At 48.9% G+C, this 17200-nt stretch overlaps 1 protein-coding gene across 2 annotated transcripts in view; it reads right to left on the reverse strand.

The window, feature by feature from the left end:
• Positions 1-17200, reverse strand: part of ZFHX3 (zinc finger homeobox 3) — a gene marked incomplete at its 5' end in the record, with an annotated part of 168854 nt that overhangs the window by 144385 nt on the left and 7269 nt on the right. For both annotated transcript variants that reach the window (XM_079723573.1, XM_079723572.1), the window contains one exon: positions 15417-15913. In XM_079723573.1, coding sequence (XP_079579699.1) covers positions 15417-15913 — 497 coding nt within the window. The remainder of the gene's footprint in view (positions 1-15416; positions 15914-17200) is intronic.

The following is a 17200-nucleotide window of genomic DNA, read 5'->3' on the forward strand; positions in this document are numbered from 1 at the left end:
AGAAGTAAACTCAGATGGAGCTACTCTCAGTAACTAGTTGAGAGTGGGTGGTCAGGAGAAGCCTCTCTGAGGACTAGAGCTGGATGTCGAGGTCAAGGAAGCACATTCCAGACAGTGGAACCCCAAGTGCAAAGGCCCAGCAGGAGGTACCAGCTTGGCCCGTTGAAGGAACAGTAAGAAGGCCAGTGCGGCTGAAGTGTCATGGGAACGGGAGGGGGTGTTATAAGATGAGGTTGGTATGGTGGGTGGAGTCCAGGTCACAAGGAGGTTTGCTAGCCAGGGTAGAAAGGTTGGCTTCTATTTTAAGTGGGATGGAAAGCCACCGTTGGGTCTTCGCAGGGGAGTGAGATGACCTGATTTTCCTCTTCATGAAATCACTGCATGGAGAGTAGATTGTAAGGGACAAGAGTAGCATCCAGGAGAGAGCTGACACAGTGAGAGACGACGGGGAAGGTGGGAGAAACATATTTTGAAGGTGGGGTCAGCAGGACGTAGTGATGATTTGGCTGCAGGGGAGTGAAAGAAGGAGGTGGCCAGGACAACTCCCAGCTGTCAGTCTTGAGCAAATGGTAGACTGGCCTGGCCTGGCCCTGACCAAGGGAGCCCAGGGGAGAAAGGGGCTTGGGAGTTACATGGTCAGCAAGACTTCTCTTCAGGCCATGCTGAGTCTGAAGAGTCAACTGTCAGACATTCAGCAGAAGGGCCAGTACAGAGGCAGATAAAAGGAGAGCCCAGGCTTCTAGACCGTGATTGCAGTGTCACCAGAAGGGAGATGTTGTTTAAAAGCTGAACATGACACTTAGGGAGAATTACAAACAGAAAAAAAGAAGAAGGCCTGAGCCAAGCCCTGGGGACTCTAGCATTTACTGTGAATAACAGAAGCCAGCAAGGGGACCAAGGAGATGGGCCAGAGAGGGACAAGACAAACCAGAAGACTGGTGTCACAGAAGCCTGGAGTGGACACTGTGACTTTAACTCACAGGCGGGCATGACCGAGGGAGGCCAAGGGGACGTTAGCAAACAAAACTCAGTCATTACGGCCTTGGGCGGGTGGCAACACCCCTATTAGGAACTAGGCAGCTTCTGCCGGCACAGGCTGCCAGCCTGCGGCCCAGGACCACCAGCGATGGCGCACAGCGCCCCCAGGCCGCCTGCAGAAAGCAGAGCCTTGCATCCTGTCTGTTCCACTCATATCACTGAGCAGGGAGGGAACAAAATCACCACCTCCCTCCTGCTTCCTGACACCTATCTCCCACCTCCAAGAACCCTTTGGTTGTTCCATCTGTGAGTTTTTCGATTTCACTAACCAAATCACAGGTGTTCTATGCTTCTTCACCATCTGATATCAAAATGGTCCCTTTCAAACACTCCTCAGCTGCATTCATCACAAACCAACTTGCTTGCAGGAAAGACAAGGAAGAAAAGGGAAAGAAACTGGTGACCATCTCTGGGTGTCTGCTTGTCTTGTGTCATGGTGCATTCTCAAGAGATAAACACTGGTTAAGGCAGCTGACGTTCTGAAGAGGTTTACAAACCAGTTGGAGAAACAAACTAACAACAGGAGACAAGAGACAAGCCTGGTGGCAAACGGTGTGACATGCACTCAGGGCAGAGACACCATCTGTGGCTGCTGTAGTGGGGGAGAGCTTTCTGGAAAACCAGGGATGTGTCACAAGAGCACAAAGGCGAGGCCGGGGGCTTCCCTGGTGGTGCAGTGGTTGAGAGTCCGCCTGCCGATGCAGGGGAAACGGGTTCGCGCCCCAGTCTGGGAGGATCCCGCATGCCGCAGAGCGGCTGGGCCCGTGAGCCATGGCCGCTGAGCCTGCGCGTCCGGAGCCTGTGCTCCGCAATGGGAGAGGCCACAGCAGTGAGAGGCCCGCGTACCGCAAAAAAAACAAAAACAAAAGGCGAGGCCGGAAATATGCTATTCCTTAAAGTCTGATAAAAGGGACATTTCCAGTGGGGCCCAAAGCCGATCTCGGCGATGTAGATCCAAATTACAAAGAAACGAGCATTTACAGTGACATCTGTTGGGTTAATTAGCTGTGTGATTAGTCTCCCCTCAGTGGAGCTGGGCTTTGTCTCTGCTGTCTGAGACCACCCCAGGTGAGATTTTATTCCAAATGCCATGTACCAAGAGGAATAAAGACCAGACCAGGCAAAGGAGAAAAGCATGTGACGGTGTTTGTGGGAGGCACTGAGAATGCAGAAGGAGTGTCTCGGTGACTTCTGGGGTCCTCTGGGTGCTAGAACATCAGAGGAAAAAGTCAGAGAGGAAGAACGACTCAAGAACTCGCCACCTCAGACCAAACCCACAGATGCCCCGAGCCTCAACTCTGGATAAACTCAAAGTGGCGAAGGCCCAGAAATGCAAACGATCGCAGCAAGATGATGGAGATGGAGAGGTGGGATATGGATTCAAAGTTGGACACGACGAGACTAGACTACTTTACAGAACTCTTGTCCCTGGAGAAATGGTTTGGTCTTCCCACACTGGCAGCTGTGGCCATCACTAACAGAAACCCAGACTGGACAAAAAAATAATAATAATGAAAAATGCTTGGATCCTAATCTGAGAACCAGAAGTGAAAGAAACACACACAAGCAGATGCCTCCAGCCAAATCGCTCCCCACGGCGCTTCCTAAACCACAGCTGGCTGCAGAGTCACACTCACTGACTCATGTCTAGGACACTGAGGAAATCACGGTCCTGGGACCCACGCCTCCTGGCTTGGCTGACTGGAAGAACCTAGGAATGCTCCCCAGGCTCCATCTATCTTTAATGATTTTAGAAAGCGAGAGAGCTGGTGGGAGAAGGGAAATACAGAAATGGGAAGGCCAAGCAGAGGTGGGAAGATTACCCTGAAAACCACCCCGGCATGGGGGTGACCATTTGGGGTGACCCTTTATCTCCCCCCGGCACATACGCGGAGTGCAGGAGAAACATGTGATGCTGCTCAGAGAAGCTTCCTGGCCCACGATACTCAAAGGTTCACAGAGTCAGGAACTCAAATGAGTCCTATTTTAAATCAGCAAAACATGTTCTAAAGAGAGACGGGGTCATGCCACCAGGACAGTCTCTGCCGTAAATAAAATCAAAGCCTCTCCACGTCCCATCCACATCTCATCTGCAGGTTCTCCGCAGGGACCCAGCCCTCCCTCGCGAGGGCCAAAGGGAACCCGGAAGCAAACACCAAATCCCGACGTTATTGCTCCCACTGTCCCAAAGGCCCTAAGATACATGAACATAAAAGCCAAAAAAAGGAACTGAGTACGATCCACATGTGTGCACAAGACCACAAGACCAACCTCCAGCCCGGACACCGGTGCTCCTCCAACAGTCAAGGGGGCCAGAATCCTGCTGGAAAAGCCTTGAGGTCATTCAGGATTCTGCCCTCCCTACGTGTCACAGGAGGGCAGGTACCAGCAAGGCTGTGGTTGGTTGTGGGATCCTTCCAGCTTTCTGGCTGGAAGAAGAGAGAAAGGAAGTAAGGGTAGACGAGAAAAAAGTTCCAGCCCCACACAGGTAGGACTTGTGTGCCACAGGTTTCTGGAAAGTGATTTTCTCCTAACTCAGGACTACACCTGGTGTCTGCTCACGTCTCCCTGGGCACTCTTCCAAAAGGACGAAGATTCAGGAGCAAGAGCAACGTGAAAGGCAAACAGACAGATGCAGGGACTGGGGTCCCTGTCACAGAGCACAGACACTGGGGGTGAAACACACTCCCAGCGCAGGCCACTCACTATGAGTTCCCTACACAAAAGATGTTTTTAAGTGACATGTTACAAGATTTACTAGCCCGAGTCAAAAATCCTACTTCAGGGCTCAGCACAAAATCAGACACAGTAAATGTTGTTGACCCAGAGGGAGGAATCCCCTTTCCATTTATTGGTGTCCCATAGACCAAAGCAGGGAACGGTGTCCTAAGGGCTGAGGTCCAAACCAGCAGCAGGGGCGCAAATCAAGGTGACAGGTGCCGGGACACTCCCATTCCAGAACCAGGGGCCCCAGGGCCCTGTCTTCTGTAGGAAAAGAAGGACAACCTGGTACGATACGTCACCCAGGGAAGTCCAGAGGTTGGCTCAGAAGCAGCTACAAGGGCCCAACAATCCTCAAGAAGGAGCCTGTGGTCAGAGAGAGAAAGAGAAAGACTCAACAGAGACAGCAAGGACATAAGAAATTCTCCATGCGATTCCAACGCACAGGCTGACCCAGCAAACGAAATGGTGGTTCAAACTGTTGACCTAAGAGACCAGATATGCTTTGGAGGCCCTCGTCCTGGAACTGGGAACCTGCCCTGCTAATTAACATGTTACAAATCAAATACTATCAGTAGATAAACATTTCTAACCTTCTCACTAGTTTGCCTCTTACAAAATGAGGATACAGACCCTAGAGAAGGTTCCTTAATCATTCTTGATGATTAGTCCTGATTCAAACCCACTTTCAGCGTCTCCTCGGAGAGTCCTACCTGTGGAAGGGCACAGCTGTGCCATCGACAACAGCTGATGCTCAAGGACTGTGAATTTCTACCACTCACATACAAATACCAATGCAGAAAGAGGCCCAAGGAGCCAAGCGTGAGCAAGGACAGTGGAAGCCTCTGGCAAGACTGCAACGAACTGAACTGGGCATCCTGCTGTCCGTCTCGCTGTGCAACATGAAAGCACTTCAAATAAAAGGAAATAATGAAAAAATTATTGAAAAGCAAATCTTAACAAATAGCTCTGGAGAAAATTTCAGATTTCATTATAGGAAAAGCAATTTATTTAATGTAGAAAATGTGAAAATCTGATATGAGTTTTCTATAAATAACAAAAGTTGGAAATCATCACTACAGGCCTTTGTAATTTTCCTCTTTTGTTGGGACCCATTAAAAAAAACAAAACAAAACAGAGGCTTTACTAACAAGGAAGCCACTTCTGTCTCTTTACGCTCCCACCGGGCCAGTTGGTAGGACACTAGGAAAGAATTTCTTCATCATCCAGAGGAAGAGTTACCAGAGAAAACACAGGATGCCCAGGTAAATGTGAATTTCAGATAAGTAAATATAATTATATTTTATGGTACATACTTATAACAAAAAATTATTTGTTGTCTGTCTGAAATTTACATTTGACTGGGTATTTCACAGTTTTATTTGCTAAATTTGGCAACTTGACCCTGAGGTCCCTGCTGTGGGATTTTCAGTCCTCCACAGGGTCACCAGCCTGATGTTGCTGGTTTCAATAACCTCCAACATCTCTGTGAGCAATAGATATTTTTTGTCTTTAGCATTTTTAACGTTCACCCTACAACCTGGTTGCTTAAAAAAAAAAAAAAAGTGCTGGAAACCTAATTTTATTAAATATTAAAGTATTAAATGACTCAGTTAGTGCTACCAAAAGGGTTTTCATAGCAACAGCCTTTCCCACCCTACACCTAAATAGCATTTAGAGTTTCAAGTTATGTTGAAAAAGGAATAAAGACTATGGTTCAGGTGTATTATGTAATTCTTTAAAATCTCTTGCCTTCTGACAATGTTCCTGACAATGCTTAATTGTTCCCTTACAATTTCCCTTTCAAAACAAAAAACCAGAAACACCTGTTGGGACTAAATGTATGCAAATTTGTCCTTTTAGTCCAAGTCCTGAGCAAGTTGAAAGGACTCAAAATTGGGTTTAGGTCTTTGCCCCCTGCTAGCTGGCACCGCTTTCCTCCAGACGGCGTTTACCTGGAGCAGCTGTAACACACAGGATTATTCTGGAATGTGGAGGCAATGGAATATTTGCAGCAAAATTCTTAGGGTTACAGACCACCCTAAGACGGCAGGTGGCATTCGTGCAAAGAACTCCACAAGTAGTAGGGCTTATTCCTCTCCACAGGGCTGGGCTGGAGGGGATGGATACTTGGAGATTTTTCTCTCCCAAGAAGGCCTAGGGCTTTGAGCTTAAGGATTTGTGGGGCGGCGGAGAGTGGACGAGGTAGGGTTTCAAGTATTTCGACAAAGCGGTAGTTACTAGATTTTCTGAAATTAGACCACCCCGCTCCTCAGCCTGAGTCGGGGCCACGGCACACCTTCTCCGGAATCCAAAAGGAGACTTGTCACCAGTAGCTAAAAACAGCTCCTCCTGGAAATAAGCAGACACAGCCACACTATCCCCCGCTATACAAGTAAGAACTTCAGAAAAGGGAAATTCTCAGACTTGCAGTATTTGTTCTCTGTCTTATTTATAAAAAAGAAAAAAGAAAAAAGAAAGAAAGAGGTGAGACCCACTGTCTCCATTAAGAAACAATAAAAAATTTGGTCCCTCTCTCAAGCCCCCTTCTCTCCTGGAGATGAAGGTAATTAATCCAAGAAATTTCACCCTGGGGAATGCACCAGAGAGGAAGAGGAAAAGGAGAGAGGAAGAAATCTCATCCACAGGGCTTTACATGCCTGGAAAAGAGAACAGCCTGTGTGTTCCCTCTTCTTGCGTCTCAGTGCTTTCAACAAGCAATACTCTGGAAATATGCGTGGACTGACCCAAATCTGCGAAGTACTCGGGAGGTACTCTGTAAGATCTACAGACAGGGAATGATACACAGGGCTTTTCACATAAGCAAGGAAAGAATGGCTATTTAAGAATCTGTTGGACAACCAACCACCCAATTTGAAAGAAAACATGGTCCTAAATCGCACAACACACAGAGTCCTACAATGTACCATATACAAAATACATTCCTCATAAATTAAAGTCTTAAACAGGGGGAGAAAGTATTGAAGAAACTATCAGTCACGTGGTGCCCACCTGCCTGGGTCTGAAGACCCACTCCAACAACACTCACTAGCTGGTGACTTGTAACACCCTCTGCCTCGGGTTCCCCCATTTGAAAACAGGTGGGTTAAGAGAAGAGTAAATCAATTAATCCTGTAAAGCAGGTATGACAGATAGTACCTGCTTGCAATAAGTGTCGTATAGGAGCTAGCTATTACTGTTATTATTTTATAACATTAGCAGCGAGAGAGAGCCTCCCTGGAAAAAGAGAAGAGTTAGAAGGATAAAGAAACAGACATGCAGACTGGACAACATACAAACGAAACAGTTCCTGTAGGCTGAAGCACATCATAAGCTAAGTGAAAGATGAATAAAAGACTCGGAGAAATGTCTGCAGTACCCACAGCACAGTAGGGACCATTGGCCCTGATAAACCAAGAGCTCTTGCAAACCAATCAGAAAAAAGACCAAATCCCCAAAATGAATGAATGAACTGAATGAATGAATGAATAGAGGGCAAAGGCTATGAAAAGGAAAGCCGCTAAAGAAATTCAAACAGCCAAGGGACTTTGCTGGTGGTCCAGCAGTTAAGACTCCGGGCTCCCAATGCAAGGGGCCCAGGTTAGATCCCTGGTCAGGGAACTAGATCCCACATGCCGCAACTAAAGATCCCGCATGCCACAACGAAGATCCCACGTGCCACAACTAACACCCGGAGCAGCCAAATAAAAAAATATTCTTTAAAAATTCAGGATGGGCTTCCCTGGCGGCACAGTGGTTGAGAATCGCCTGCCAATGCAGGGGACACGGGTTTGAGCCCTGGTCCGGGAGGATTCCACATGCCATGGAGCAACTAGGCCTGTTCGCCACAACTACCGAGCCCACGTGCCTAGAGCCCGTGCTCTGCAACAGGAGAAGCCACCACAATGAGAAGCCCGTGCACCGTAACAAAGCGTAGCCCCTGCTCGCCGGAACTAGAGAAAGCCCACCCGCAGCAATGAAGACCCAACGCAGCCAAAAATAAATAAATAAATTTATTAAAAAAAAAAAATTCAGGACTTCCCTGGTGGCTCAGTGGTTAAGAATCCGCCTGCCAATGCAGGGAACATGGGTTCGAGCCCTGGTCCAGGAAGATCCCACATGCCGTGGAGCAACTAAGCCCGTGTACCACTACTGAGCCTGCACTCTACAGCCCACGAGCCACAACTACTGAGCCCAAGCGCCTAGAGCCCGTGCTCTGCAACAAGAGAAGCCACTGCAATGAGACGCCCACGCACCACAACGAAGAGTAGCCCTCGCTTGCCTCAACTAGAGAAAGCCCGCACACAGCAACGACGACCCAATGCAGCCAAAAATAAATAAATAAATAAATAAAATATTAAAAGGAAAAAATTCAAACAGCCAATAAATGCACGAAAAAAGTTCACCCTATCTAACAACTGAAGAGACCCACATTGGAACAAATTTGCCAACCTGATAAAAACAAAAAAAAATAACGTAGTGTCGGTCACCATGCAGGGGTTTGAGCATCACCTAATATAGGGAGGGGATAAAATGTTCTTTTTTTTTTTTTTTTTTTTTTTTTTTTTTTTTGCGGTACGCGGGTCTCTCACTGCTGTGGCCTCTCCCGTTGCGGAGCACAGGCTCCGGACGCGCAGGCCCAGCGGCCATGGCTCACGGGCCCAGCGGCTCCGCGGCACGTGGGATCTTCCCGGACCGGGGCACGAACCCGCGTGTCCCCTGCATTGGCAGGCGGACTCTCAACCACTGCGCCACCAGGGAAGCCCAAAATGTTCTTAATAAAACTTGAAATGTTTAAAATAGTTAAAATACTTAAAACTTAATAATATTTAAAATGTTCTTAACAACGTGAATAATATTCTGACAGGGTCTTCTTTCTGAAGGGCCATTAGAAAGTACTCTATCTACAGGCATGACACCCTGGAACCCAGCAGGCCCACTTCTTGGAAGAGCTCAAGTGCAGAGAGATGTACGAACACAGCTGTTTCCTACACCTCATTGTCTGTAAGATCAAAACTGCAGATAACATAAATGTACATCAGTGGGGACCTGGTCAATAAATGGAAAACTATGTAGCCACTAAAAAGAGTGAGCTAGATCAATATGTAATAACCTGAAATGATTTTCAGGATAAAAGGTTATATGAGAAAAGCAAGGCAAAAGCATAGCATGTGTCTATAAAGATGTCTCACGTGAACAGTATGTATGTGCACACACATGCACACATTATTTCTATCAGTATAAGCATAGGAAAAAAAAAACCAAAAGGAGATAATCTAAATAACAATGATTTGCTGCTGGAGAGTAGAAAAAGGACTTCCATTTTAAAAAGTACTGAAAAATACTTAAAAGATATAAGGGCTGAGGTACAATACTGTATACATGCAGCATAATTCCAATTTTGTAAGATGACTTATGCATCTCGTTATATGCAAAAAGAAAGGAATAAAAATATGTTGTCATATGATGGGGTTTAGGCTGATGATTATTTTCTCTTATACTTCCCCGGATTTTTCAAATTTTCTACAGTGAACACACATTACTCATACTAATAATTTCTACCATAAAAATAAGGAATCCACATTTTATTATTAGCTTACACTTGAGGTAAACATGGGATGCCAGTCTTGAAGAAATAATTAAGAATACAATAATAATCTAAAGGGGTCTGAGCAGTTCTTTACCATCCACAAAAAAGGATGCAGGGGAAAAAAGAGAGAAAATAAAAATACTCAAAGCATTTGGAAAAAAGGGGAAAGTGTTATGGTTAATGGTTATGAAACTGGTTTTTCAACAGGTAGCATATTTACTACTGGACTTTTAAAAAAACAGGCGCATCTAATAAGATTTCAATTCCATTATTTGGTATCTAAAGCGTGGAGCCAAAAGGTAACAATGACCCAACCTTCTTGACATGAAGGTAACCAGTAGCCAGAGGGATCTAGGCAAAGCCTGTGCTCAAAGCCCATCAGCGGAATGAATGTGTTGAATGAAATGACACCCACTAGAAGAATTCAGGTGAAGGTGGGTGGGAGAGTTTTGCAGGGAGGGCAAGACTGCACCGAGGTGCCCACCTTTCACACTGCACCCACTGGCCACACGTTGGCCACACGCTCCTATAGCATACGTTGGCCATCATTCATACAGCAGTGAAGGATTAAATCTGTCCCAACACGAGCCCTGCCTCCAAAAAAGATTTGACTTTTCAACCTTCCTAGAGTCCCCATGAAGTTATCATGTGGCCAGAAACACTGCCAGAGCGCCCCCCCAGGCTCGCCAGTGGTGACCATGGGGCCCATGTGCATGCAGTCACCCAGCCCAGCCCCAGAAGCCTCCCATCCCGCGAGCCTAGCCATCAAGTGAGGGAAATGAACTTCAGACCCCCAGCTGCTCCGGGAGATAGAGGGCATGAAGGCGAAACGTGCTCAAATTTACCAAAACATCTGGCCCTTCACACCTTCTAAATCAACCACAGGAAAACATTCCCTGCCTTTCATTTTTGGTTGAAAGCACCAAGGTATGGAGAGAAGAAGGCATAAGTATGCACTTAAAAAAAATAGTCGACCTAATGAGAAAGCAAGGTTTGAGCAAACTGGTTCCAGAGGGACGATGGAAACCAGATGGCACCTGTACCAGGGCTTCAAACATGAAGCCACATCAGGGTGGAGAGGATGAGGAGGGAGGAGGGAGGAGGGAGGAGGGAGGAGGGAGGAGGGAGGAGGGAGGAGGGAGGAGGGAGGAGGGAGGAGGGAAGAGGGAGGAGGGAGGAGGGAAGAGGGACAGCTTTTTGCTTTCCAAGCAAGACAAAGGCCGCCGGTCACCATCTGTGGGCATGAAGCGTGCAGATGTGTGCCTAAGACCCCCCCACCCCGTGCCCCCATAAAGAAGCATGAAGAATGCAAATTGCAAACCAAACCTCTGTCTGACTTGTACATCTTCCAATCTGTCCATCCATCCTATGGTGAATTTATTGCCCTACTGGGAGAGTGAACCCCGTCAGGGAAGGAACTGAGAAGGTGGATGCTAAAGTAATGCAGAGTCTGACAGACGGTTTCTTCCTTCATTCTGCCTCGAGTAACCCAACAGGATGGCAAGCATCAAAGCCCACTATGTGGAGAATTTGGGTGAGTATTGTTCAGTCAGTTGGTGCCATACTCTACCTCCTACTTGAAACCGAATAGATCTGGCGTCTCCTCCTCCGTTTGCCTAGCTGGCCCGATGCAGCTCACATGGGGCCCAGACCCAACCCAGTGGTAGACAACCTTCTTTGAGTATAATTTAAGATTAATATGAAACTTTTGGGCTGGGCCCAATCAAAGAAAACTCAGCTGGGAACCGTTTGAGTAATAGATTCTGGTGGGGTCTTAATCTCTCTGCTCAAGTTGATGGATTTCCATCCCAATGACTCTCAGGTGAAGAAAAACATCAAAGTGAAAAACAGATTCTAATAGTTGGCAGGTGTGCACTGATCTCCAACTGCCCTTTCTGCACCCTCCTCCCCCAAGCGGAAAACACTACAAATTTCAGAGAGCTCACCAGGGAAGCCACAAAGCAGGCAAGTCCAGATAAACACAGAAGAGCTCCCACTAGCTCTGAACCCACAAACTGACTCAGGATCTGCGCTAGCACAGAGGAGACGGGAGGGCAGTTGCTAGCAGTACCTGCTGCCCCCCTACTTAAGACAAGCAAGAACACCCTGCATCTCTGTGCAGGGAAGGAGTGGGAGACTGGGGCCTGGGAGCAGGTCCTCTAGGAGAAGAGTGAAACATCTATGTGGGAAAGCAGTAAGGTGAGGAATTCCCGTTCTGGAGCTCAAGCCCTAATGAGAGACAAGTATCTTTCCCACAACACACTTCCATTCCGGCTCAGGTGAATCACTGTAGGCAAAAAACCAAGAGCTCAGCCTCTAAGCCTGACTGGGGCCCCTGGCCTTCCCACTGTGTCTCTGTGTCAATCTATCACAGTGCCCATAACGGCAGCTGTGAGGGTCTGGACGTAGTACCACTGGGGGCTGGACCAGAGCCACTGCTATTTAAGACCCAAAAAAGAGACTCAAGGAATTTAATCACGAGCACTTCAGAAAAGTAACCTGGGAGCAAAGAAAAAAGGAAACAGCTTCCATCTGATGCCTGGGGCTCCCCAGCTGACCCCCACTTTCCTTCACTTCCAGGAGGCAGGGAGGGAGAATTCGATGAACGTTCATCTCGATTTAAAAATTGCTCTTGGGCTTCCCTGGTGGCGCAGTGGTTGGGGGTCCGCCTGCCGGTGCAGGGGGCACGGGTTTGTGCCCCGGTCCAGGAGGATCTCACGTGCCGCGGAGCGGCTGGGCCCGTGAGCCATGGCCGCTGAGCCTGCACGTCCGGAGCCTGTGCTCCGCAACGGGAGAGGCCACAACAGTGAGAGGCCCGTGTACCGCAAAAAAAAAAAAAAAAAAAATCGCTCTCACACAATAAGCCAAGCTAGACAATTCCAGGCAGCCAAGAGAGAGAGTATCGCCAGTTTCTCCTTTTTGCAGATTAGCCCAACCCTCTCTTGTGTCCAGATTAGGAATTATCTTATGCTTTCAGACAGCTCAGTCCTAATCCAGCAATGTACGTGCCAGGATTTATGACACCAAGAGAAATGACTCTGGACCAGTGTGTGGTCCAAGGGCAGACCGGAAAGCTGCACTTCTGCTTGCATCTCCCGAGACCACTGCTCTGTCTCCTTCAGCGTGTCAGAGGAAGAGGAGGGCAAAGAGAGGCTGCGAGACCGACGAGCAAGTCGGCTGCATCACGACCACTTGAGCAGATACGACAGAAAGCAGGTGTGGGTCTCTCGCCGACCGATCGTGAGTAATTTGCCAGGGGACCAAGATGGGGTGGGTGGCGTGGGAGCGGGGCGGGGGTCAGGGTCGGCCTTGGGGGAGGGGTTAGTGCGGAGGGCCGTGTGTGAGAAGCCGGGCGCCCTCCCGGGTCAGCAGCATCTGGAGCTGTTTCTCTAGCAGACAGTAAAGAACTCGATTATATCCAGTTAACTGTGCTCTAAACTGATTATGCATGTGCTGGGCTAATGGATTACATTAGCAAGAGGAAAAATAACATGCAATCAATCTCCATTTACCACAGGCCACACCAGGGCCTAGAGAAAAACTGACTCTCAAACACCTCCAGGCCCCACCCCAAATCCGAGGACTCACAAGACCCTGTGAGAGGGACCCCCCTCGGGGGCAAGAGGAGTTTATCTCAGCCTCGCTGTAGGACAGAAAGGCCCGGGGCAGGCACTGAGATGCTAAGTTTCTGGGTCACATCCAGGAGTGGGTGGGAGAACTCCCCACCCCCACAGCAGAGTCATGGGGACACTCGTTACCCGATGAGACCAGACTGATGACCTTCGGCTCCTGACACGGGGGATTCGGCCCCGAATATGGGTGGAGGTCACCCCTATGATGTGCCCGCCAAACGCACTGCCTGGGCACCGCCCCTCTAAGCGCTGGTTCCCACATTCTACCCTGCATCCCAGTACTTATGCTTCTACTATGCTGCCTTTTTGGAGCAGGAGTTTCCTGCATCTTCAAAAACACACACAAATATATATATATATATATATACACATATATATATATATGTGTATATATATATATATATATATATATATATGTATATATATATAATGAGGAAACTAAGGCAGAGGATGAGCATCCAGAGCTAGTTCAGCAAAGCACAGACGGAAACACTCAAACTGCTTCCCTCACATCTGCCCTGGAAACCACCACAGCCCGACCCTCTAGGTGTGACCAGTGCACGAGGTCCGGGGACCAAAAAGGTATGTACTTAGCGAATCCTCCAGGTTCCAGGCCCTTCAGGAGCAAATCCAAGGGCTGGTCCACTCTTACTGGAGGCCACAGCATGAAGAGTTAATCACCACCCCACACATTTTATAATCTAAAAGGCAATGTTTTTCCTCAGATGGAAGAGGCCAGCTTCGTGCCACCTCTAAACAACCTCCATCAAAGCTGCATACGACCTTCCAGGGCCACACCGGGTCCTTTGTACTAATTGCACTCAGCTGGGTCCTTTAGAAACTCTTTTTTCCACCGGTTTCTCCATCAGGTTTTCCTGACCACACCGGCACCACCCTGTGGCCAATGAAAACCTCCGATTTAAACCGACGGCGAGGAGGGTGGCACACGGTGAAGCCATCCAGGGAGGGTCCTGCTCACAGAGGGCAAGGGGTGGGGGTGACTGGTGCCCAGACCCTCCTCTCTGCAACGCTTGAGCCCATCCGTGCCGGAGTCAGCAGTCAATTCCAGAACATTCTATCCCCACTACCTCATGCCTGCTTTCTCCTCCTTTCCCTAAAATGGTCTCTCATCCATGTTACACAGGTCTCTTGACGAGCTGAGAACGAGCAACGGTAAAATGAATCACACTTATCAATCTCGGCAGAGGCCGATACGGTGAGAGGAGGAGAGTCTTCCTTTCTTGGAGTCTCCATTTAAAATCACCACAAGCAGAAAGGGGATGAAAGTAGCTCAGGGTCAGGAGAAACCTGGCGCTCGCTGGCCCAAAGACGTGGGAACCGGTGTGAAAGGAAAGAAGGGAGACTGACAATAAAAGGGAGGGAAACGGAGGGAGAGGGAGAGGGCGTGGAAGGGACGTGGAGGGAGGCTGGGCAGATTTATGGCGATTTGTACCTGATTGTTCATACTAAAGCCATTATGAGATGATTAGAGAAAAAGGTGAGGCTTTAAGTCCAGTGAAAATCAATAGAAGCGTCTGGAGCAATTCTGCCATGCCAGTGAAAGGACTATTTACAGTAGCCGAGCACCTCCTCCTTGTTACCGTCTGCGGACTGAGAGAAAGAATGGAGGGGGCAGGGAGGGGTGAGGAAGGAGGGATGAGAGGGAAGGAAGAAGCGGGGAGAACAGAGTAAGGGGAGGAGGACGGGAGGAGCCCGGCAGGAAGAAGGAAAACTTAAACATGAGGAAGAGGAAGGAGGCACAGAACACGGGAAGCAGAGCGACAAAGCACAAAGGGGCCCCTCACCTGACCCTATGCTTCCCCATAGCATTTACTACCTTCTAGCCCACCGTCTAATGTATCCATTGTGTTCATCATCCATCCCCCCGCCCCCAGAAAGAACGGAAGCTCTAGGAGGGCAGGGGCGTTTTGTCTACCTTGTGCATGGATGTGGGCCCAGAACAGGGCCTGGTACGTGGTTGGGGATTAATGTGTACCTGTTGAATAAATGAATGAATGAACAAACGAACGAAGAAATAAACAAAGAACCCCGGGGGGCATCCGGGGAGAAGAGACTAAAAAAGGGGGAATAACCAGATGGAAAAGGAGAACAGAAAGCCTGCAGGAGAGAGGGGAAACACAGGAGAACAAAGGCAAAGCCAGAACTAGGGAAATGGCAAACGTGAGGTAGGAAAAGAGCCAGTTCTAGAGACAGTGGGAGCGTCAAGGAAACAATGTACAGTATAGGGCTGCTGGAAACACAACCTGCCCCCCAAACGAGGCACCCCACACACAGACCCTGCAGTTCCCAGCTGAAGCCCACCACCAGGTGGCCAGCTCCCCTCCCAACGCCAGGGCGCCAGCCAGCCAGCCACCAGCCCTCCCCGTCACCCAGGGATCCAATCCACTCCCTTCCAGAGACAGCCTGGGTCTTACCTTGTACAGCTTCAGGCTGGCCTCGTGCCTGGAGTTGACCGTGTGCAGCCGCAGCTTCTCCAAGCTATTGGTGTAATAGTCGCAGGCGTTGCACTTGAGGTGGACAGGGTTGCCGATGGCCACGCACTTGAGCCGCCACTCGTTGGCTTTGCCGCCCTCCTTGATGTGGGCCACCAGCTGGTACTTCTGCACGTGCTTGTCTGTCTTGCAGTGCAGCTGGAAGTTGGCCTTGAGCTGGGTGTTGTAGCGGCAGAGCTTGCACTGGTACGAGTCCCCCATCACGGCCTTCCACTCGTCCTCAGGGAGGCTGCGCTCCACGTTCATGTGCAGCCCCAGCAGGTCCAGGGTGTCCGTGGTGAACTTGTTGCAGACGGCACACTGGAAGAGCTTCAGCGACGGGTCGTTGGTCTGGATGAAGCTCTCGCCCAGGTTCATCAGCTCCTCTGACACCAGCTGCCCGCCCCCGAGCCGCATGTCTAGGGGGATCTCACCGCCCACTGCAGGGAAGGAGAGGGGCAGAGAGTCAGAGGCCAGGCTCACAGCGGCAGCCCTAACTGAGGCACCGCCGGCCCTCCGCCACCCTCCACCCAGGTTCCAGCAGAAAAACGATCCCACTTCAAGCACTGCAAGGTGCTACTAACTGGGAAAAACTACAACAAAAATCAACTTGATGTGTTCGCATCTTTCCTATGGACATTCTGAAGTGTGTGGAAGGCTGTATGTTTGTTTCTTCTTTTGGAAAAGAACGCCTAGAAGAACGTAGGAACCACTTAATCTCTTGAATATTTCTATTCAGCTTCTCACTCAGACCCAAGAAAAGACAGAAATAAAAGCATCATTCACTGGACATAACAGAATCTGAAACTCCCGTCCCTGAAATGTTGGAAATGAGTTATAGCTGCATTCTAAGACAGCACGCCTTCGTGGTGAATCAGAAGTGGGCCCAGAATTTACCTCAAGCAGTGTTAATCTAACAGGAACTTTCTACGAAGATGGAAACATTTTGTATCTGCACTGTCCAATGTGGAAACCACTAGTCACGTGTGGCTACTGGACAATTGAAATATGGCTAAGGTATAACTGAAGAATTGAATTTTTAGTTATTTTATTTTTAATTCATTTACATTTAGGTTAGTGGCTATTGTATTGGACAGCACGGCTCTAAACCTTAGATTTCGGGAATGATCTCCCTATTCCTCGTCACACCCCACTGGTCAAGAGCCTACCTGCCTGTCAATGGCGCTGGCTCCTCCCACACCTTCCCAAAAGTACGATCATTTCCTTTCCATGAGCCCCCTGCACTGCGTGGCATGTAGGTCTACTATGGGACACGGCACATTCTCCTTTGGCGTATTTCAGCCACATACAGAGCCACATGTTGGCCGGTGTCCCCATCAGGATGTAGCCTCTTTAGGACAAGGGTCCAGTCTTCTCCTTGTTGAACCTCTAGAGGGTACACAGGCCCCTGCTCAGAGGCTCAAAGGTCTGATGTGCCAGACGAGGTAAAAAGCAGCCAAAATGTTACAGGTTTGGGAAGTTGGATCAAGATGGACAGTGAAACGCAAAGGTTCGCTCACAGCCCCGAAAAAAAGGGCCTGAGAAAGCTGTGTTCCTCCCTCTCCACCCCCCTGCTCTTTTTCAGTCCATCACTGCCCTGCGTAAACCAGGGACCGGCTCTCATTCACCAGCGTAAATTAATACTCTGAGCTTTTATTTATACCACGGGAAAGGCCTGGAAAGAGCAGCCTTCCCTCCATTACCTCGAAGCGAACAGTCGAGCAGAA

This window comes from Hyperoodon ampullatus, assembly GCF_949752795.1.
Source record: "Hyperoodon ampullatus genome assembly, chromosome: 18".
Classification (NCBI taxonomy): Eukaryota; Metazoa; Chordata; class Mammalia; order Artiodactyla; family Ziphiidae; genus Hyperoodon; species Hyperoodon ampullatus.